Source organism: Rhinolophus sinicus, chromosome 16 (genome assembly GCF_057876585.1).
Source record: "Rhinolophus sinicus isolate RSI-liver-muscle chromosome 16, RSI-T2T, whole genome shotgun sequence".
In the NCBI taxonomy this organism is placed as follows: domain Eukaryota; kingdom Metazoa; phylum Chordata; class Mammalia; order Chiroptera; family Rhinolophidae; genus Rhinolophus; species Rhinolophus sinicus.
Window position 1 is genome coordinate 16,319,305 of NC_142516.1, and position 23,888 is coordinate 16,343,192.

At 43.8% G+C, this 23,888-nt stretch overlaps 1 protein-coding gene across 1 annotated transcript in view; it reads right to left on the reverse strand.

The window, feature by feature from the left end:
- PAPPA (pappalysin 1) overlaps positions 1–23,888 on the reverse strand; it is a 235,406-nt gene that overhangs the window by 150,065 nt on the left and 61,453 nt on the right. Inside the window, exons 5-7 of the mRNA XM_019731188.3 lie at positions 19,940–20,132; positions 14,071–14,192; positions 5,159–5,657 (exon numbers count right to left, since the gene is read on the reverse strand). Of these exons, the coding sequence (XP_019586747.3) occupies positions 5,159–5,657; positions 14,071–14,192; positions 19,940–20,132 (814 nt within the window). The remainder of the gene's footprint in view (positions 1–5,158; positions 5,658–14,070; positions 14,193–19,939; positions 20,133–23,888) is intronic.

The window sequence follows — 23,888 nt, forward strand, 5'->3', positions numbered from 1 at the left end:
GGTACGACTATTCCTACTACAGAATACTATGCAGCAGGTAAAAAGAATGAAGTAGATTTAAGAACCATAGTGATCGATAACCCAGATTACTACATTCCCTCCCCTTCAAAACTTGTTCTGCAATGGAACACGCACTTCTGCTGTGAAGTACAGTATGGTGGTTCATTCATTCATTCGTTTAGTCATTCATTCATTCATTCATTCATTCATTTATCAATGTTTGCTGAGCAGCCACCTGGTTTCAACCATTCGTGCTGTGGCAATTTTCTCCGATGCTGAACTCTTGTCCATCCTTCAGGTTTCAGCTTCGACACCACTTCTTCCAAGAAATCCTTACCCACCTCAAGTTGTGTTAGATGCCCTTCCTATGTTTCTTTACAGCCCCCTTCCGCACACCAGAGAACTCTTTATGTTGCAGTATAATCACCTGATTCCTCACCTGTTCCCCCTTTAAACTCTGTGCTCATAATGCCAGAGATCAGGACTCTATTCCTAGTTCTAAGTTAATTCCTAGTTCCCAGTAAATATTTGCTGAATGAACTGATGATGGATGGATGGGCAAATGAAGAGATAAATAATGAGAGCGAGCCGCTATTCACTGTTTCTGGTTTGCCTTATACCTCACTTACGCTAAGCCAAAAAAAAAGGAGGGGGTCGGGAATCTTATGTCATGTGGGGACTCAGCTCCCGCTCCCCACATAAGAACGCAGGACATGGTGAGGCCAGAAAGGAACACCCACGGAGCCATGGATGGGGGTCATACCACTATAGTCTCACTGGCGGCTGGGTTGGAGACACAGGAAGCAGGAGCCACACGATCCGCAACCCGCCGTCCACTTCTCTGCTAACCAACCAACTCCCTTGCTAGCTGCAATTCGCTTGCTAACTGCACTTGCTAGCCACAATCGGCCGTCTGTTTCTCTGCCAACCAACCAACCAACCAACCAACCAACCAACCAACCAACCACCAACCAACTCCCTAGCATAGCCACGGCAGCTATACCAGTGGCCAATGGCTAACCAGTAACAGCTGATGGCCACCCAGCCACAGCGGACAGCCATCTGATTACAGCTGATGGCAATCTAATAACCGAGCCAGCACCTTTCCACCTGAGGCCGAGAGCCTAGAAACTGCTCTCTGGGACTGTTCCCACATCTTAGTTTTGTGGAGTCCTTACTTAGAGAAATCCGAAGATTCCATGCAGACCCACACAGCACAGTGTGCAGTACAGAAGCAAATCAAGCTGACAGTCAAGTTCAGAAACAGAAGCTTCCCTGCTCTTTTCCCCAGCCAGACCCATAAAGAACTGGCTGTGTAACTTGTGTTGCTGGGCTCCAATACAGGGTCAGTTCTTTGACTTCGGACTAGGGGCCTATGACCAGCAGCCTGTCTTCTACTTGCTGTATCTTGAACGTTAGCCAGCTTGGAGGCATGTCTGAGCTTTGCAATTCTGCCTTTACATTACGGCAGCACGCGGTATTGTGGTGTTGTGGTTGAGAAGGTGGAATTTGGAATTAGACCCGGGTTTTACACCTGGCTCTGGTGTTACCAGCTGTGGTAGGTTGGGTGAGTAAATTTTCTCAGTTCTAGCTCCTTCTCTGAGCTTCACCAGCCTCGTAAATACTAGTACGGTACTTAAAATAGAGTGAGTATTCAGTAAATGGTGATTATTATTGTGATTATTATTAATTATTGTTATTATTATTATTAGTGTCATCAAGATTGTTGTCCACACACTACACATTTCACTAGGGCATCCACGTTGGGTATTGATTCTTACAGACAATCTCTTCTGAGTCCCTTTTACTATGAAAAAGTGAATGAGTCATGCCTCACCTAAGAACAGTGTCTATCCACATACAATTGCTTAACATGTTTTTCAGACAGGGAAATTGAAGTCTAAATAAATGATACAATATGTCTTAATGCCACATGGTGAGTTAGTAGCAGTGTCGGCATGGCTCCCCTTATCCTCTGCTTGTGTCAGTTCTCATTCAATGAAGGGGTCCACTTAAGGAAGACGTTGCACAGTTCCTTCTTGTCCTGGCCAAAAGTAATCAGTCTACTGGAAGCATCCATGGGTAAGCACAGAAGCCTCTCCCTTCACCAATGTCATACCTTGGGACACTATCTCCAGTATAGATAACAGAAAGAATAAATATTTTTGCTGAGAGAAAAAAATGAAGACAAAGGTCAAAGGGGATCATGTAATGGGTTGAGTCAGGGAAGGAAAAAAAGCATTTTTTTCCTCTCTCCTCTTTTTCTCCAAAACAGTCTTTATATAGAACTTGTATTAGAGCCAATTTATTTGATATGGAAAAAATGTGAAAGCAGCAAAATACACACGCGCGCACGCACACATACACACACAGAGACAGAGAGAGAGAGGGATATATTTGTGTTGGAGTTCAGAACTTGAAATACTAAGAGATAAAGGAGTTGAAATGATAGGTTGACTCGGAATGATGTTTTTCTTTGTTCAGAGTCTCAGAGAACATTTGGGTCAGGAAGCCCAGCCCAGCCCAAGTCTCCAATAAATTCCTTGGGATTCAAGAAAGACAAAGAAGAAGGCCAATCAATGCCTCCGTTTAGCGCTTGTGCTTGTCACAGAGTAGGGACTAAAACATTTGTTGAGTGAATGAAAGAACAAATGTTGCACACAGGCGTGGACCTATGGTGGTTTGGGAAGCCAACTGGCAGAGGAGCAGGCATTTTTACTAAGGACTTAAGGTCTTCGGCACTGAAATGTGAGTGTCTGCAGGAAAGGGCCTGGGTCTGAGTCATCCCTCTAATCTCCGCTTCCCATTACAGACGCTGGCTCACAGAAAGTTCTCAATATATATTTGTAAATTGAACAAGTAGTTGTATGAGTGAAAGAGACCTTGCGGATTCCTAGGCCTTTGAGATCATTTAGAGCAGTGGCTGTTAAACTTGAGCCAGCATCAGAGTCATCTGGAAAAGCCCTGTACTCAAGGAGTTTCTGATTCAGTCATCTGGGCTGGGGCCTACGAAACTGGCCTTTCTACGCACCCATTGATGTGGATGCTGCTGGTCAGGAGCCACACTTTGAGCACCTGATTTAGTGCGGTGCTTCTTCAACTTAGCTGTCCATTATAATGAGATTTTACAAGTCCCATAGCCAGACCTTATCCTTACCAGTTACGTCAATACCTGGGAGGGGAGGGAAGGGTTCAGAGGGTCGGCAAATGAGATACAGGCATTTTTAAAATGTCCCAAGTGTTCCTGTTATGCAACCGAGTTTGAGAACTACTAATCTACTACAACCTCCTTTTGTGGAGGAGGCCTCTGAAGACCAGAAAGGGTAAGTCACTAGCCTAAGGTCGTACAGCAAGTTAGTGACTTAGCTGAAAATAGAACTCAGGTGTTTGTACTTCTTCAGTTTAATTCCCACCACGCCACACTCATCAACCCATGTCAGCTCCTACAGGCTCATAACTTGAGGGGGGGAAAAAAAAGCGGTGTTTAAACTGAGGTTTTAAGATACCTATTATTTATTATCTCCATTGTTTTATAAAGAAATATTAAGTGGATGCATATTTATAGGACTTTACTACTCTAGACAAGTTAGGAGATAGAAGAGATGGGATCATGGAATATTTTCAAGGCAGGACGATTCTTTAACAAACACAAACCGAGTGCCCCCTCCGAGCTCTTAAACAGGTGTTCTTCCTCTCCGAGTCAATGAAGAGGGACGGGTTTGCTTGTGATGTGCATGTTAATTGCTGGCATGTAAAAGGAAGTGCTGGTAAAGTGTTTGAGAGTGGTTCTGTCTCTTCAAAAGATTGAAAGTTTCCTCCAGGACTTGGTTTCTATTGCTGATTGGCTTAGTAAATAGTCTCAAGTAGACAGAGCAGAGAGATTGTGTCTTCTGTCATCTTAGGATCAAAGAAAGAGCCACAGAAGACCCATAGAAACCACTGACTTCAATATCTTCATCACACAGAAGAGGAAATTGAGGCTCAAAGAGATTGATTTATGTAACGTTAGTAAGTGGACTGGCTGGAACTAGACACAGGCGTCTGACTCCTGAGCTATTGTTCTTTCCAATACTCAAAGTATTCCCTACCAATGTCCACTGTACAGATTCATACTCAACAAATGTTTGGTGGTTGACTTTATAGGCTCTTGGTACCCAGATTCGATGGCTAAGGCTCCCTCATTTCTTAGGTTAAAGCAGAATTTGGAATCACATTGTTAACTGAATACGGGTGAAGTGCACTGGCTTCGTAGACAAGATGGAATTCCAATCCTGATCTCACCACATCCTAACTGTGTGATCTTGGACATGTGACTTCACGTCTTGAAGCTGCTATTTTCTTCTCCGTGAAATGAGAAGGGTAATAGGGCTATGGATGTAGAAAGGATGACACAAGTAAAAGACCCAAAGACCTTAGCCCATTGTCTGGCATAGAGGAAAAGCACTAATGACTTCATTACAACGTGGCTTCTCTCATAAAACATAAATCCTGAGCAAGTTCGAGGAAGGTGTAATAGATAAAGGTGGCTTGAGAACTGAATATCAAGGACAAATACTATGTCATATAAAAGCATTGAGTATCCAGAAGAATTATGGAGACCTAGCGCTGCAAGGACCCTTGAGGATCAAATGTGTTTCACAAAAGAAAACAAGGACCATGAATGGTGATGTTCACCTTCCAGCAAAATTCTCATGCAAATACCCAGGAACATGGCCAATTCCCAGCCAACTTGCTATCATTTCACCTTTTCACCCACTAAAATAGCAATCCAAATGCATGAATCTTCTTCTTTAATAACATAAAAAAGCAATCATTGGCAAACTTCAATTCTTCCACTTTCATTAGTAATAAACGACTTCCTTACTGCTAATTTCATCCAACTGTTGGGAAAACTAAGTTTCAGGAAGGTTGAAACGCTTAGAGTCACACAATAGAGCTGCCACCAAAATTTAAGTCTCCTGTTTCCATGTCCATTGCTTTCCCCACCAAACCCACTCTGCCTTGTTAAGACAATTCTATACCCAATGCCAAGCTATAAATCGCTAGAAGTGAGTCTGGCTGTGATGAACCTTCTTCCCGTCCAGCTGTCTCTGACCCTCCTTTTATCCCTCCATAGCCCACCTACTTGGTCCTCTCCCTATCTAGAAAATGCACTTACATGTCCGTGAATCTTCTATGGAGATGTAGGATGGAGGCCACGTCCACCTGGAGAGGAGGGTCCCGGACCACTTTGTACTGCAGGGGCTTACACTCTAGGCAGAGCGGGCTGTCTGCAATGGAGGTCAACATGGCAGCATCAATCTCCAGGTGCTCATCCAATGTGTAGATCTGAATGCCATACACCTCCTCACCCACATCCCGGAGTTTAATGGTCAGTGGAACATCGCAGAAGACATTCTGAGGGCCCAGGGAGATGTTCTTCCCACTGGCAGTCAACAATTTGATGTCATTGACAGCCCCACTAGAGTCCCAGTCAGTGGAGACGAAGGTCACCCAGATCGTCAGAGACTCAGGGACCAAAGGGTAGCGGAATTCCAGTTCAAGGTAGCAGCCTTGTGGCTCAGGGCAGGCTGGAGGGACCGTGTGTGGGTTGACAGCTGAATTTGGGCTCCACGTACGGACACTGGACTTACAGGGCTGTTCAACATCTGGATGACCTATGGAGAAGAGATGAGGATATGAGTTCCTGAATGACCTTCAGTCTGGTCCTCAGAGTTGCCTGCAGACCTTAGGAGAGGTTGGTCTGACTAGAACTCAGACAGAGGGGAAAAAGAACTCTCAGTGTTTTGGTGAACCTTCTGTATGTACAGCAGCCAGCTCATCCCCACCACTGTAATACAGATCTTGAATGAATCACCAGACATTTGGTCAAAACTATATTCAAGTAAGCATCTTACTATTGAGTGAATGCCCAAACCTTCCCTCCTCATCTTCCACTTTGTAGGCTTTGTGCCTAGGATGGAAAAAAGAAGAGGACAAACATTTGTCAAGTGCCTACTATGTCCCACAAACTTGTTTATCACTTGCAAGGACTCACTTCAGAGGTGAGGGAATGTGGAGTGAAATGACCAAAGTCTCACAGCTTTAAGTATAAAAGGTCAGCATTAGGACTCTACTTTGCCTCTTCCGGAAGTTCACAGTCTGTTTTCACTATCGGATGCCACTAAAACAAATTAGAATCCCTGTGGCATTGCCTTTGCTGCAACCTGTTTGGAATGACAGCCCTGTCGGAAACCTTCAGCAAAGAGGAGGTAAGCACGGATAGCTTCTGCCCCTTGGACTGAGGATTCTAGGAGGAAACTGTCTAGAACAATGACTGACAGAGCTGGAAGGCAGCCCTGGAGCCACCTTATCTCTCCTCCTCCCCTGCTCTACATGAGATCATTTCATACCACTGAGCTTCTTCATGCTCTGTCCCGTCTGCCTCAGGAGAGGGAGGGTTGGGCGAAGAGAGGGGAGAAGGAAGGAGGGATTCTTCTACTCTTTCCTCAAGGAGAAAATGCCTAATTCCCACTGATCTCAGACTGCAGTGACTTCCGAGTGTTTCTCTGCTGAGATCATTAGTCCTACTAGACCCTCAGAGAGCTCTCCTGTGCACTGCGGAGAATAGTAATCAGGACTCAGTATAGTCATTGACTCTAATTCGTTGAAGGGATCTATCAAGAGCTATAGATCAGCTGGTGAGGGTATGAAGGAGGATTTCAAGTTGTCCTGTTTGCCACATTTTTTTTTCCCTTTAGCATCCGTGGTTGGTAGAGGGTGGGGATGCTGGGCATTTCCAAAGCAAAAAGGAAAAATCCATCTTCGTCTGAAAGGCTTTGTGGTGCCGTTACAGTAGAACAGGAATCACCTCACCACAATATGAAAACTAGAAAGTCATTTTGGGTGGAAAAGCTATTGCAGTGAAGGCTGTAAATGCCTCCAATCTCCTTGTATCTACCCAGCCAAGGGACAAGAGAGAAAACACCAAATGGAGGTGGAGAAGAGAAAACAGAGAAGGAAGAGGGGGACAAGGAAAATTCACAAAGACCTTTTAAGACATAACACATCAGAGCAAGGAGAGACGGATGTAACGACAAGACCCCCTCCACCCCTCCTTGGCTCGGTCCATTTGTCACTTGTAGCACATGCTGGTTAGAACCAATCAGTAATTTAAGGCAAAGGCACCAACCAGTAAGACTCCCCACCTAGAAGGAAGCCTTTCTTGCCATCTACTCTCCATGCCACTGAGTTCTTGATTCTCTTGACTTTGTGGGTTGTTGGCACACATACATCACTTACTCATTCAGTAAGCTTTACTGAACATAGCATTTGAATATATATGAAGCACATTCTGTAGCCATTAATTAATTCATCTGAGTGTCACCAAAATCTGGCACGATCCTTATCATTTTTGTTGCCCTGTTTCACTCAATACGTATAGCTTTTGCTTAATATAGTGCCTGGTTCAGAGACAGTGAACACAGTGAATGCTCAGTAAATATGTGGTAAACAAAGAATCTTCTATCTTGTTAGCATAAAGTTTAAAAAAAGAAGTTAATGCTCCATGGAACAATGGAGCCTGCTGCATTATGGTGAGTGCCAGGCAAACATGCCACCCGCTCCACGGGCTTTCTCCTGGAATTGGCAAGCAATAGAGCAATCTTTCTCCCTTCCTTGGAGAAAACGACTGTCAGTGGTGGGAAGCCACAGGAGAGCAAAGGTGACAAATCTGTTTGGCTCCTGCTTTCTCCCTGGTTCCTTGTTAATCAACAGAGGGACCGAATGCTTTCCAAAGGACAGGAAGGTGAGCCTGGTCATTATGCCCAAGGAAGTAAACAGAAATAGAAATCTTAGCAAGGTCTCTTCTTGTCTGGTTATCAGAGACAAACTTTTAGATGTAAAAAAGAGCCTCAAGGGTTCCTGAGTCCATCCCATCACCAAAGCAACGATCCCTTTAATAACAACAGGCTTTACGAATTGACCATCCTCTGTATGCCAGGTACTACGCCAAGCATGTGATATGCCTCAGGTCTTTGCATACTGGCAATACATTTATGATGCAGGTCTTACGAAACTCATTTGAAGGAAGAGGAAACTGAGACTCAGATGGTTAAGTAATTAATTCCCTGATGGGGAATAGAATATTATATGATACTGTTGGTCCAGGCAGTGTGCCAGGTTTTGAAGCCATGAAAGTTGGGTAAAAATATCAGCTATACAGCTTCTCATTGTGTCACCTACTGTAATATTACCTCACAAGGTTGCTGTAAAACTCAAATGGTATGAAATATTTAATAGATGCTCACACGTATATTAGCTCTGTTCTGAAAAGTAAGGAGGAATTAAAAAGGAAAAACTTGGGAAGAGGAGGCATTCCAAACAAAAAGAACATCTGATAGAGAATGTGAGTTAAGATGACAACAGTTGTAGGGCGGCCGGTTAGCTCAGTTGGTTAGAGCGCGGTGCTCTTAACAACAAGGTTGCCAGTTCGATTCTCCACATGAGCCACTATGAGCTGCGCCCTCCACTAGATTGAAACATCTACTTGACTTAGAGCTGATGGGTCCTGGAAAAACACACTTGAAATAAATACAAGTTAAAAAAAAAAAAAAAAAAAAAAAAAAAGATGACTATGGTTGTGAGCGCAATGAGAGAACAACAAGTGATGAGTGTGGCAAACTAAGTAGAACCCACTTTATGAAGGGTCTTGTATGTCATGTCATGGGAACTGAACTTTCTATTGCGAGAGATAGGGAGCAAGTGAAATTTGTCTTTTCGGAAAAAAAAACACTGTTTAGAGACACCGATACTATCCATCCACTCATCCCTCTTTCCATCCATCCATTCAAAGAATAATTATTGAGTACCTGGTTTGTGTCCAGAGCTGAGCTAGTTACCGAGAAAACAGGTTTGTAAATATGTGATCTCTGCCCTGGTGGAGCTTCTAGGCTAGTGAATCCAGTTAGGAGACGGCTATACTAATGCAGACAATACAGAACTGTGGCTTAGAGCAAGGGACCGTCAGAGGAGAGGAGAAAAAATCATAGTCTCTGAGGAGAAAACTGGACAACAGCTAGGAAATTGACTGAATGTGTGGTGGTGAGGCAGGGAGCAAGTCTGAAAATAGGAAAGAGGGGATTGAAGAAAGGAAGGGAGGGAAGGAGGGGGAAAGAAGAGTGCAAAAGTATAGTTACTTCATTATTAATACATATCCTTTCATATATATGGTGACTAAATGAGAAGTTACATGTTTATATAAGCTGTCAACTAGCAATGAGGCCATATATGTGTGTAAAATGTATTTATACATACTTATGCGGATTTAACTTTACATTTATTAAGGTCTATACAGACATTATATACATCTATCTATCTATCTATCAATATATATACACACACTGGAGCTGTTGACACAAATATAGTTATAAAAATTTGGTGCCAAGTTTTTTCCAGATGCATACTTCAGCACACCTGAAATATTCTAGGCAAAAAAAAAAGGGGTAAAAGACACACACACACAAAGAAACCAGTTAGTGCCATATGTTAATGTCTCATGGAAAACCCAACAGTTAAAACGTATTATATGCTTGCACAAGTCATCTTAATTGGGATTTGAGTTAGTCAGACCTAGCTATGTAATTACTAGGCTGCATATGTATCATGGTATCGAATACCCCGGGAAAAAATTATCTATGAAATATAGGTTTTGCTAAAGAGATAGGAAAACAGGGTTTCTTTTGATTACACCCACTTTCTATGTACTATGTACAAGACAAGAATTTCTGTGACTGCACTTACCTGAAGTTTAGGGAATGGAGTTAATGAAACACAGTGGATACTCAATAAATATTTTAAATGTTAAATGAAGAATCTCCTGTTTGTTAACCTTTTCATTGTGTTAACTGATTTCAAGTTTGTTCTCCAAAATGTGTAAAAACATCCACAGAAAATAACTACAGTATATATATATTTTAAGTAAATACAGTTAAACTGCTACATTGTATTAAAATAAATGATTACTTTAAAGCATAAAATTTTTCTATTGTTACTCACTCTTTTTCTTACTTTTTAAAAAATTTATTGGGGTGACAATTGTTAGTAAAATTACATAGATTTCAGGTATACGATTCTGTATTACATCCTCTATAAATCCCACTGCGTGTTCACCACCCAGAGTCAGTTCTCCTTCCATCACCATATATTTGATCCCCCTTACCCTCATCTCCCACCCCCCGGTAACCACCAAACTATTGTCTGTGTCTATGAGTTTTTGTTTCTCATTTGTTTGTCTTGTTCTTTTGTTGTTTTTCGTTTATATACCACATATCAGTGAAATCACATGGTTCTCTGCTTTTTCTGTCTGACTTATTTCGCTTAGCGTTATACTCTCAAGATCCATCCATGTTGTCACAAATGGTCCTATATCATCTTTTCTTACTGCCGAATAGTATTCCATTGTGTATATATACCACAACTTCTTTATCCATTCATCTATCATTATTCATTCTTGAAAGACACAAAAATGTAGAAAAAATGTACATCTGCTTTCCTAAACGTCCTTTCTGGAAAACTGAGCTCGTGGGGTAAAATCGAAATCATAGTCAGTGGCATGGAAATATCATTCGACTATAGACAAGAGTGTCAGTGAAAATGTTAACATGGAGATAAAAGACAGAAGTAACAACTCCGTGGATATTAGAGCTGGAAAGGACATTCATTCTGTGGATTAGATGCTATCTTCAAAGAACCCGAGTGACTCCCTCACCAACACAGAGCTCACTGACGGCCAGGCTGGAACCCAGATCCATCCTCTTTACACCCCCACCCCCACCCCCCATGCTCTTTCCCCAACCCCAAAGACACGTCTGGCATCGCTCATGGATTTGGGAGTTTTATGTTAGTTTGGGAAGTCCAAAAACTTAAACACGCAAAGATAAATAGGATGAAAATGAGTTGAGAAATAAATTGCCGAGTTTGGCTCATGGAAAAGTTTATTTCTTCAAGGATATTAAAAAGGGTCTGAGCCAAACGGATCACAGAGCCTGTAATAGGATGCTCTAAAAAAAGAACAGTGTCTTTTCCTGGCCTGCATGTACTAAATTTACATATCCTAAAGGAAAACCCCAGCTGCTGGGGTTCCTTGGAGGCCTGAGTCACTCAGGGAGACAGGGGGCTCTGCACTTCCAGCTGAACTCATTTCGACATATGACGTTTGAAGAGGGTCAGGGACAGACCAGGAACAGACTTAACCAACTGACAGTTGGGTTGGATGGAGGTGTGGGGAGATGTCTGGAAATTATTTCATTCACACAAGTGGTAGAACAAACCAAGATGATTTTAGTCGGAGAAGTGTCAAGGGAGAGTCTTGCTTATTCTACATCCCAAATCTTCTCAATGTCTTTGACTTCTCTGCATTCTCACTACCCCCGACCTTATCCAGGCCACCACTATACCTCTCCTGGATTGTTGCAACAGCCAGGCTGCTGCTCCCTTTCCTCTCGCACGCTCCTTTCCCACTTTCTCCTCCACAGAGTCACTCAAGCATTTTTAGCACATGCACATCTCACCATATCCCAGACACTTGCCAAGGCACATGACCTCAGTGTAAACCCAAACCACCTCATCTGGCCATTACCTATCTCACCCAGTCCAACTTCTCTCCACTCCACACCTTGCTCATGCTCCAAATCCAGCTCTTCTAGCATTATTGTTTATGTGGGTTTATTGTGTATTAGCAGTTACACTATCGTAAATTAAAACCGAGAAACTTTAAAACACGAGAACACATAAGCATGTGTCCCATATGCTATCAGAGTAGTAATAACATCACATTCCATGTAGCTACCAGAAAGCTCTACTACTCTCCTGAGACAATTAAGAATGAAACAGGTAAACGATGTCATAGCATTATTACAGACAACATTTTAGACTTTGAGGATAACCTCACGTCTCCAGGAACCTCCTAAGCCTCCAGATCACCCAAAACACCACTGCTCTAAGCATACCACTTTCACAGTTTCAAATGCACCTTGCTCGTGGGTGTGGTGACATTTCCCAGGAAGCCCGAGTCTCCAGCTCTGGGTGAAGTCTCATTCCTCTGGGTCCCCCAGTGCTCTGTACTTCTATAAGCACGGGAGCCCCTTTACTGCTCTGCCTCCCCTAGCACGGTCAGCTCTGCCTTGCCGCTACACCCAGCACGGTGCTTGGCACACAGTTCCTGTGGTGGTCATAGGTGAGACTGGGGCACTCTAGTCTGCAAGCACAGTGTTCAGTATGGGGCACACGCTTTCCTCTGTGAGAGCCCAACATGGGTTAGGTTTGGGTGGGAAAGTCACGACTACAGATTTCAGGAAGGAGTTTCTCACACATGGGGCTAGAACAGGAAGCCCAAGGAAAGACATGAGCTGGTGCTAGAAGATTCTCCGTGAGGGAGGGCAGCAAGGGGAGTCCTGCCCTGGGTGGGAACTGGGGCTGGCTGACTCCCAGCGTCCCTTCCAAGTCGGACGGCCTGTGATGCTGTGAGGATGAAGTGAGGGCTTCTCCCAGGCATCCCTCTCGCTTTACATTCCAGATGGGCTTGTTTAGAGTTCCCGAGGTTGACTCTCATTTTTATTTTAAGATACTTTAGAAGATAAAATATAGTGTTATGTTTTTCCCCATCACTTTTCTCTCTGATCCCTCTGCCTTGCTTTAGTCTATCTTTGGCTTTTTCTTTTCAATCTTCTTTCGAGAAATACAGAGGAAAATGGAGGCGTTCTCACTGACCCTCAGTGAGGATTTGGATTCTGCTTCCTCTGATGGATGAGTGGCCCCACCCAGTGACTGCTGGCCTGAGCTGACCTGCATAGGAGCAAGAGGACTGGGGCGGGGGTGGGGACGGGTGTTCTAAGTGTAAGTCTCTGGGGGCAAGAGAGGGCAAGACAGAAGACTGAGAAGAAAATATGGGGTCTCTCTCTGCTAGCCTGGCTTTAGGGACTATCTCTGAGCCCTAAAGCAGGAGACGTTCCAGAAGGAAACCGAATAGGCAGTAGCCCATGAGATCCTCAAGGTTCCAAACAGCCTCGCTTCAGGGACACAGTGCAACAAAGCACTGGGGAAAAGGCACTCTCTCAACTTCTATAGAACAGAGGATCTAGCAGTGAAGGTACCGTAAGGGGGCACAGAGACCACCGGCCGCTGGGAGGCCTGGGAGCGTCCTCCGAGCAGGGGAGTCTGGTCATGGGTGGAACCCACAACAGCAGCGATCATGAGGTGTTTTCCTCAAGGTATTTCCTGCAGATAAATGGATCCCGCAAAGAAGCGCACATGGCAGAGACTGAGAGGAAAAGTTATGACACATGTGAGAGTGCCCTGGGCATTCCCAGAAAAAACTGAAGGAGAATCAAAGACTACTGATGTCTTAAAGCCTCCAAATATGTGTATTGATTCTAAGGTGACCTTGTTTGTACCTACAGGCCGTCAGGGTCTGGAGGTACATACGTATAAACACACACATGTACTGTGTCTTTATCAAGCGTGGGGCCTTGGGTACTTATTTAATATCTCAGTGCCTTTGCTTCCTGTATGTAAAGTGGGATGGCATACCTAGGACAGCACAGACGCTCAAAAGACATGTGCTGAATGAACGAATGCGTGAACACTTGCCTGGATGTTGGACAATGGGTACAAACCTCCAGTTTTCAGATGCATAAGTTCTGAGGTTCTAATATGCGGCATGCTGACTATCAACAACCCTGTATTATTGCTAAGAGTAGCTCTTACATGTTCTCACCCCCCCAAAAAAAATGGTAATTCTGTGAGATGATGGACGAGTTAACTAACCTGACTGTGGTAATTACTTTGTAATAGACCCATGGATCAAATCATCATGCTGTATACCTTACATATCCACAAAGTGATATGTCCACTATCTCTCAATAAAGCTGGAAAAGAAGACAAACATTTTTATATTTTAAAAATGCTGGCCTCGCAGAGCACACTTAAGATCAAATGAGAGGGTATGTGGAAGAGACCACTGAAATCTCTGCTGCATTGACAGACTTGTTTTTTGCACATCCAACCGGTAAAAGGGTTTCCGGACTGGCTTACCTTCGGCTTCCCGGGGACTCCAGTGCCCGGAGGGGCCACAAGGCATGGGGGAGGAGGCGTTGAAGGCAAACTGCACCAGGATTCTCCCTTCCAGGCAAAGGTCACATGCTGATCCCAATTCTCTAGGAGGCCAAGGAAAGCAGAAAGAAGCACCGACTTAGGAACAGTTGAATGAGCCTCTGACTTGAGGAAGCCAAAGGCAAGAGAGTGGAGGACCCAATTATTGCATGCTATCCCCTTTTCTCCCCATCCGTGCCAAAGCTTCCAGAATATGAAATCCCTAACGGAAATCCCTCGCCATCGCCCAGCAAGGACCCTGTTTGGGCCTAAGTGGCTTCTGCGTTGATGGTGGATATACTCCTTTAACTTGAAGCAACACAGAATCAACAGGCCAAAGGCTTACTCGCTATCTGCATAATTTTAATTTCATCAGCTATCCAACACTCTATGGAGAATCTGATTTGTGTTTGTGAGAAAACTCTTTGGCCCCATTTGACCTCAACGCTGATTCTTTTACTCACATTTATCAGGTACCTGCCACGTACCAGGCACCATCCTGTGTCCTAGGTATTAACCAGGAAGAAGGCATGGCTTCGTTCCTTCATCTGAAAAATGAGTGGGCTGAACTAGATGATGCCTAAAGAAGCTTCCAGCCCTGACATTCAGTGGATGGAGAACACACTCCTTGATGTAACAGTCAAACGCAGTTTCTTCACCACGCCATCTAATTCTTTTTAGAAGCTTTCCAAGGGGTAAGCCAATCCCTCAAAGGGACCAGTCCCAGAAGTCAAATAGTACAGGGGCTTCCCCTACCATCTAGTGTCTTTTGTATGTGGATTCAATCTCCCTTTAGCCACCATAGACTCTGGGATTCTACTTGTTCTCCAGACTTGGCATATGTTTAGTAGGCAGTTGCCAGGAGAGCAGGGAGATGGGCCCTGTCCTCACCAGTGTGGACCCCAAACTACAAATCTGAGTGACCTCTGCAGAGAGACTGCAAAGGGAAGAAAGATGTCAAGAAATGTGCCAGCCTAACCCATTATTTCTCAAGATGCATCATTCCTAGAAGAAGCTCCATCCTTTGGCTCCCTGCAGTGACATAATGGAGGAGCTCTAGCTCGAGCCTTAGGGTTTTCTTTTCACAGGGAAGCTCTGTAGCCCTGGATTCCATGGTAAGGGAGAGCACGCTTCAAGTATCACAGTCTGCTGGTACTTCCCCATTCCTTCTCCACACAGCTGCCAGGGAGCTCATCCCCAAACCCAAATCTGAGCAAGTCATGCCCCTGCTTATCTGGTGGTCAACATGTATACTCAGATAGATGAATTGATGGATGGATGGATGGATGGATGGATGGATGGATGGATGGATGGATGGATGGATAAATGCCAGTCACTCAGACATGTTGCTAAGACTCATGACTAACCTAGTCTACACCCTCAAAGTTCAGATTTTACATCCTCAGTTTTAATATTGTAAATATGAAAGAAACCACACCTATCTAGAAATGTCGCAAGCACACTAATATTCAGTGATAGGAGAATGATGAAATAAACTAAGGTTACTCTGCCCAATGGAGTAGTAAGCAGTTATTACAAAAATATTTATGAAGATTATGAAATTTAATGGAAAATGTGTGAACTACAATGGTAAGGGAAAAAGTCATAGTCAGAACTGAATCTACAGCAGCATATCAATGCTGTTCAAATAACATTAATGTGACAAAATATTATTGGCAGTAATTTATGGGTGGTGGAACATAGGAGGATCCCCCACCCCTATTTTTATTCCTCCTGGTTTTCTGAATTTTCTATATATTTCTGAATGTGTATGAATTACTCTTGGACTAGCAATAATAACTAATCATACAAACATACTTATAGGCAAGGAAAGAGGAATGGAGAGAGTGACTTCCTCGGCACCACTCTGGAGGGCAGAGTTCCATTACAATGACCACAATCCATGCGTAGCAGTTCTGAGTCACATGAATGGCTTTATGATGACAATGAGATTACAAATGTCCTGGGATGGAATCAGGAACCACACTGACTTTAAGGGCCATTGAGTCTTTCTATTTCTTTAGATGCTTTTGTGTGTACTTCACTGAGTTCTTGACACATTCTAGGTTCCCAATAAATCTTTGGTGAGGGAATAAACCATCAACCACCGGACAGTAAATAGGTCTTGTTTGCACAGAGCTCCACAAAGTGTATTCCCTCATATTCAGTCACTGATTTACATGTTCACTCATCATTTCATCTATTCATTCACTGGATGGTCATTGAATAGCCAATGGTTGCTAGTGCTGTACAAGTATACTAGACATTGATCATTGATCATCCAAGGATGAGTATATTTGATGTGATGGTCCCATTTTACAGATTAGGAAACTGAGGTTCACAGGTATAAAGTAATCATCCTAAGGCCATCGTTTGGAAAGTCATAGAGTAAATCTGGGCTTTTGCAAAATCAGGCAGTGTCCTACACATCTAGGGAGTGTATATATGTGTTTCTTACCTTTGGCATTTATTTTATTTTTATGGAGACCTGTATCTACACAATCAGACACACAGGCAAACACACACATATGCACACGCCGCACTCACTCACACACACACTGAAATCAGAGAAATGCAGCGTAATGCTGAAAGAGATCCTCTTCCTTACCTGGTATCCTGGGACTCAGTGCTGAAGTCCCAAGTCTATGCTGCCCAATATGGCGGCCATCAGTTACAGGGGGCTATTTAAATTTAAATTAATTAAAATTAAATACATTTAGAAACCTAGTTCCTCAGTCACACTCGTCACATTTCAAGTGCTCCACAGCCACAGTTGGCTAATGGCTACTACATCGGATAGTGCAGAGAGAGAACATTTCCATTATTGCCGAAAGTCCTAACGGACAGTGATTCTCTAAGGCATCCACTATATATAATGCATTAATTTCTCTTTTATGAATCTAGAATGGTGTTGGTTATGTACCACACTTGGGAGAATTAAGAAAATCATTATTCAAGTAGTTTTCTGTGGTCTGAGATTTGGGAGAAGAACCTCGGTTGAGAAAGGTTAGAACCCTTTGCCTTCCATATCAGAACACAGACTGAGGAAGAGGGAAGAGATGAGGTCTCAAAGACTTCAGAGCCAGGTCTCTTGGTTCCCAGTCCAGTGCTCTTTCTAATACACCACAGCCAGTCATTCAGAAAACTGAAACCATCCAGTCAACACATGTTTGCAAGACTGATAAAAATAAAGGAGTTAGAAAAGCCAAGGGTGGCCTTGAATTATTTATTCAGTTGCCCGTGTGTGAGGACACAGGCTGGGAGAGGATCTGAATATGTTTTTTTAAGGAAAACCCTTGTAGTCCCTTAGACCACAGATGTGAGGAACAGCAGGAGGGCATGAGGATGGCCAGGGGCAAGAGGTTGGCATTGATGGATGTAGTGGAAAACACCAGAGATTTTGCAAAGAAAGAATATTTTCAAGTAGCTAAACAGCTCTGGAAAACTTTGTACAGGATGGGAGCTAATGTATTTTGAACATAGAGTGTGTGTGCTAGGTATCTCACAGATGTCATCTTGTTGAATTCCCCCACAAAAGCCAGCTGAAGTGGGCATGATTAGCACCTTTTTCTGGAAGACACTGAGGGTCAGAGACGGGAGATGTCTTGCCCAAGGTCCTATAGACTAGGAGTGGTGAAGCTGAGAATGGAACACAGGCAACCTGACATCAAAGCTTGTGGACTTTGAACTAAGCCAATATGCAGGACTATAAACTCTGCACGTACAGGAGAGTGATATACATAGATCTGTTTCTTTACAAGTTATTGAACTTGTGGACTGACTTCCTTTAGCCATAGCCTATGGTCTACATAGCTGTTAACCCTAATTAGACATGTTTCTGAAATGTCAGTTTTAATTTAACATATGATAACTCCGTTATGAAATCTCAAACTGAACAGAATAGCTATTGTATGAGCCTCAAGTACCAACTGACTATAGGTTATTAAAAACATATTGATTGAAGCTGAGGGCACTATGTAATAGAGACATATCTCATTACACAACAATTAACCCTCCAATAGGTTTCCAACAATCAGATGGTATTTATTTAATGGACAATAACTGCTTTATGAAATACAAATTGAATACATACACAGGAAGCTTCATTTACAAAACTTCCATTTTTAAGTGGAATCGAGGCCAAGGCTTGACCAAAAGTCTGATACTTCTCATTGCCACAGAAAAAATAAATAAATCTACAGGCTGCTGGAAAGCCTGCTCTGAAGTGTCACATGAGGTTTCCCAAACCCAGCTCTGAGCTCCCAGTGAGGGCAGCTGGGCCAGGGGGAGGGGGGTTTCTACAGAGGGGCTAGGGAGTGCATTTCCTTCCCTGCGATCACATTCCCCCAGCTGCCAAATGAAGGTTCTAGATCAGGGACTGATGGTAGAATGGAAAATTAGAGCCCAAATTTAATATGGTGCCATGAACTGATACATTTTCTCACACACACACACACACACACACACACACACACACACACACACACACACACACACCTCCTTCATAATTCGACTTTTGGAAGCACTTACTGAAAACACATGGAGTCTGAGACCAGACATTGCCAACTATGAGTTGCAGCCTAGCTCCCACCACCTCCTATGGGCTCTCGGTCAAATCTCTCAGCCTCTTTGAGCTTCAGTTCCCTCATCTGGAAAATGGGGAAGATGACCCCCCTTTTATAGAGTTACTGGAAAGATTATATGAGAGTCTGTATATAAAGCATTTAGTACAGAATCCAGCACAGACAGAGTCAGCACTCGGTAAGTGGCAGCAAACACAACCATTGAATAATATCAATTAATGATTAGTTGATTATTTTCAGCAGCATCAATGTTATAGCATCATTTTTGGATAAAGAGGGACTGGGGGGGGCGAATATGCTAATCTGTCCTAAATTTTGGCTAAATGCCAATAGAGGTGTTATCATCTTAGACCGTTTTCATGACCTTTTATATATTTTTTTTTTTTCAGAGAATTTTTGTAAGAGTTTATTTAAGCAGAACTGATGCTATATGTTGGGGAGCAAGATCTCAAATGCTCTCCATTTCCACGACCCTTTAAAATCTGGTTCCCTTAACACCTGAGCTCCTCAGGCGGACTCAAAGCTGAAAGGTACCACAAGGGAATGTCTGAGTCAGGTCTCCACCTCAGGCCACTGAGGCGTCACGTCACCCACTTTTCTGGGGAGGAGAGTAAGACCCAAGGAGGGAAAGTGACTTGCCCAAGGCCATACAGCTAGTACATGACAGACAGGGGAGCAGAGCTAAGGTATTCTGTGCCTCCATTTATCACTCCCTGCTCTTCTAAAAATTCTACCCTTCATCCTACAAAGACACACGGGGCACAGTCAAAGATTCTAATTATATGTTATACATATGCGTGTTGATCCATGTGTAATGTATGAATATATACCCTACACATACGTACACATTCATAGATAATATTTCTATGAAAGTGTTTGCCAATTTCAAGTCCTGAGCTCATGGAGACCAAACCAGTATCTCTATCCCAGAGGAGGTTCTGGCAAAAGAAGTTTCCAGATTTTTAACAACAAATTAAAGCTAAACATTCATTCACTTAAAATGTTTTATTACTTGTTAATTTCTATTAGTCATCATTCATCTATTCCCCGACCCCCAAATTTATAATGTGTCTATATGGGCCTGTCACTGTGCTAGGTGGTGGGGATCCCCATTAAACCAGAGCAAGGACAAAAAACACAGCAAAATCTCCAAGTTTCACTTGCTTTCCAAGTTTCCTTTCTTGGCAGGAGAGAGAAGGGGGAATCAACACTGCACAGACCACACTCACCTTTCAAAGGAGTGGCCGTCGATGGGTGGGAACCACTCCAGCGTCACGGAGTCGGTTGTGTGGCCCACAATCTGGGGGGCCAGGGCGACAGGCGCCGGCTTCCTGGAGGGCTGCCAGCTCTGGTACACCAAGTCCAGGTAGCAGTGCATTCTGGCCACTTGATTGGGCGTGAAGGAGTCAGTGCAGTCGTCATCTGCAAGCGGGCAGAGGGAGAGATAAGATCCTGGCTGCACAGGCGGGCGTGCAAGAGAATTATGACGTCTCCTGGCGGCTGGAGGGCCAGCAACCCAGCCCTTGCCAACTCAGAGCTGGCCTCTTCCAGTGCTCAAGAGTTAATGGTCTGTGAACAAATTAGTGTAGTCATCACTTCTGGAGACAGGTGAGAAGGAACAGGAAGAACGGGAGGGTGGGCAGAATGAAAAAAGTATATCCATGGCTGGAGAGGGAACAGCCCAGAGGTCACGGCTAAGGACAAGGGCAAGATAAGCTGCTTTCCATGAGCCCCCAAATCCACTGGTCAGTAAGTCACACATTCCCTTATCTGCTCCCTCCCTCACCACTCATTCACTCTCTCATTCCTTCATTCAGTTACTCATTCACTTGTTCTTTTATGCATCAACTTGTCCATTCATTCCTTCACACTCATTCATCTGCTCATTCATTAATTCTACTATGTACCGATGCAGTGATATTGTCCTTCAAACAAACCTTCTGAGCATCTATTACATATCCTCTGCTCTGTGCCAAGGGCCAAGGTGCCAAGGTGAAAGTCAAAACATTCCTGCCCTTGAGTAGCTACCAGTCTAGATAAAATGTGAAGGTCAGTTTATTGTATGAGTCAAGGTTGTCATAAGGCTGTTAAAGTTTGCCATGCCGACCACTGACGAACAGAAGGAGACAGCATGTTGGGGAAGGAGAATGAACAAGAGAGACTTCTGAAGGAAGTACTTGAGGTCAACCAGACAGCATGGCTAAGACTGTGAAAGAAATTTGAGGGACTGCAGGAGACGGAGCTCCAAGACCACAGAGGCAGGGGTCCCATGCCGTGAGCACAGGCCTGAGAGTCAGGCAGAGCTAGCAACAATCCAGGCTCGGTATCCATGCTGGGAACATGAGGAGAACTGCAACCTTCGCACAGCACTGACACTGGGACGTCTGTCGTGTGCTCAGTGTGAGCCAGGCCACGGGCACTGTGCTTTGGGCATTTAACTTTCCCACTGGTTTTGGAACAAAGACTATGGGTTTCTCCATTTTACAGAGGAGGAAACTGAGGCTGAGAGAGGTCAAGCTACTTTTTTAAGATCACAGAACGAGAGACAAACCTGAGATCCGAACCCAGACAGTCTTGACTCCAAGGCTAGGCTTCTACTGTGTTTCCCCGAAAATAAGACCTAACCGGAAAATAAGCCCTGGCATGATTTTTCAGGAGGACATCCCCTGAATATAAGCCCTAATGCGTCTTCTGGAGCAAAACTTAATATACGATCATCAATATGAGAAATATGATAATCATTACGGGAACTTCTTTCTGAACATAAATGAGACTTTGTGTGGGTAAAGCATCCTGCAGGTGCTTGATAAATAGGAGTTGAACCTGAGTCTGAGGGGGCTGGGATACAATCTCTTAAATGTCTTTAGATGGAATGACCTTCAATCCTATTCTCTCTTTTCTAAGATGGGGACTAAAGGCGGTGACCCAAGACTCAGCCCCCAAGGAAGAAGCTTGCCTCCCATCTCCTCCTTCAACAGCTTTCTTCAGCTGCCCCAGGGACAGGGCAAGGCACTGTTTTGGCTTGCTTTCCAAAAACACCACTTCCCGGAGGTGTCCGTCTGCTCAGGGTTTCTGCAGCTGGGCCCCAGACGGAGGAGCACGGGCCTCGCCAGATCTTAAAATAAACCCACCACTGGGAATCCTACAGCATAAACTCACTTCCCCTTATCAAACAAACAGAAAATAAGTTTGGGCAGGTGCTGGGCAGTTGGACGTGACCTTGAGAATCCAGCTTGGGGAAGGGACAGGGATGCAAGGAGGTTATACACAGAAGCTGCCTCTGATCCCCTTAGGAACTTTGACAGTCTCCTTTCCACTGCCCTGGGGAAGTCTTTCCTACATCTGAAGGAAGCAAAAGGGCCTGATGTCTGTTAGCAAGCTCTGTAAAAGAATGACTAGCATGAATCTCTCTCAAGCCCCAATGGTGCCTTGGATACCAAACATTCTATGACTCCCGACTGCCTGCAGAATAGAGTACAAATGTCTTGGTCTGAGAAGAGCCAGGTCATCGGGTAAATTTTTCTTTTTTACTATGAACTTTGCCCTTCATCCTGGGAGCCTTGGAAAAGCCACTGAAGAGGCTAGAGTCAGAAGAACATGATGGCTACGAAGCACGGTTCTATAGTTAGTTTAGTGCATGAAGGACCTGGAATCAAATGGGCAAGTGATTTCATGCCCACAGTTCCCCATCTGTAAAGTGAAGGTGATCACGATAAGGGTGCTGATCTCAGAACACAGAGAGGGAGAAGGGGAGTGGAGTACCAGGTACCATGATAAATGCTCAGTAAATGTTCACCGCCACATGACAGGGAACGGCACGTGTGTGTGTGTGTGTGTGTGTGTGTGTGTGTGTGTGTGTGTGTATGCATGCAAGTGTTGGAAAATGGGAAGCCAGAAAAACACAGAATAGAAATTATTCATTCTGTTCGATATATGAGTATCACACTTGGGAATGCAATAGATATGTATTCATGAACAAATATGGGGAAAGATATGTACAGGGATTTTTGAAGCATCATTTATAATAGTAAAAATATTAGAAATGACACGTCTCTCTATTAATAAGGGAATGGCTGTGTTCGTTAGGCACAGGCATAGAACAGAATACTGATCACTCATTGCCAAATAAAGAAAGTAACTTTAGAACTCAGGACCCTCCTGTATAAATGAGTTATTTAAATCAATCCCACTACATAGAATTGTTATGAGAATTCAATAAACTGGAGCATACAAAGCATTTATCAAGATGAATAGAGAGGAAAAACAGCATATGTTTTCTTCTAAACCCTCTGATTTGTTTCTTGTTTTCCCCCAAAGAAGCGTATTTTCCTTTTATAACTTAAAAATTAGCCATTTCCATGTTTGTCAATTAAAAAAAGAGTTTAAAACATGGGTAAGTGATAGAACCTGACAGGGAAACAGAAATGCATCTGAGTTTTAATGCGAAAGTCAGAAAATGAAGTCTGTCCCATTGTGCATTGCTGGGAGACCCGCTGCTATCAGAGTGGGTGGGAACCAAAGGGTTTCCATTTATCATGAACGCTCTATCTGAGTTAGAGGGTATCTGCAGTCAGCCCCTCTTGGCTTGCAGTCACCACACGCTTCCCCTCCTGACGACTGTGGCCACTCGATCCTGCTCTCCAGTGGGCCACCCGGCCCACTTTGTTCTTCTGTCTCCATCTTGTCCCCTAGCAGAAAGAACTTTGGGGATGTCAGCACGTTGGGATTGGGCACCAGTCGCCCCCCATGCTGTTGCTGTCCTGCCTGAGTTTGCGAAGGGAACTTTGTTCTTCAGAGACTATCTCCCTCTGGGCCTGGGAGGCCACAGAGCATGGAGGTGAAGGGCATGCACAGGGTGCTTCCGTTCCCTGTGGAACCACAGGCAAACTGCAGACTCCCAACAGCCTCCCTTTCACCCAGGGTGAAATAGGGAATCACCATGTTACCTGCCTCCGAAAGCTGGTGGGAGCATTTAGCAAGCAAACCCGTATCTGGTGCATGGAGAACTGAGTTGCTCTTTGTCAAAGTCCCTGCCTTTTTGTTGTTTTAAAAAAGAATGATAATGACAATAATAATAATAAGAGATGATGAAAGTTACAGATATTCATTGTACAACACTTGTAATATAGCAAAAAAGGTTGCAAAGAAATAAATATCACCCTAAACTCATTACCTAGA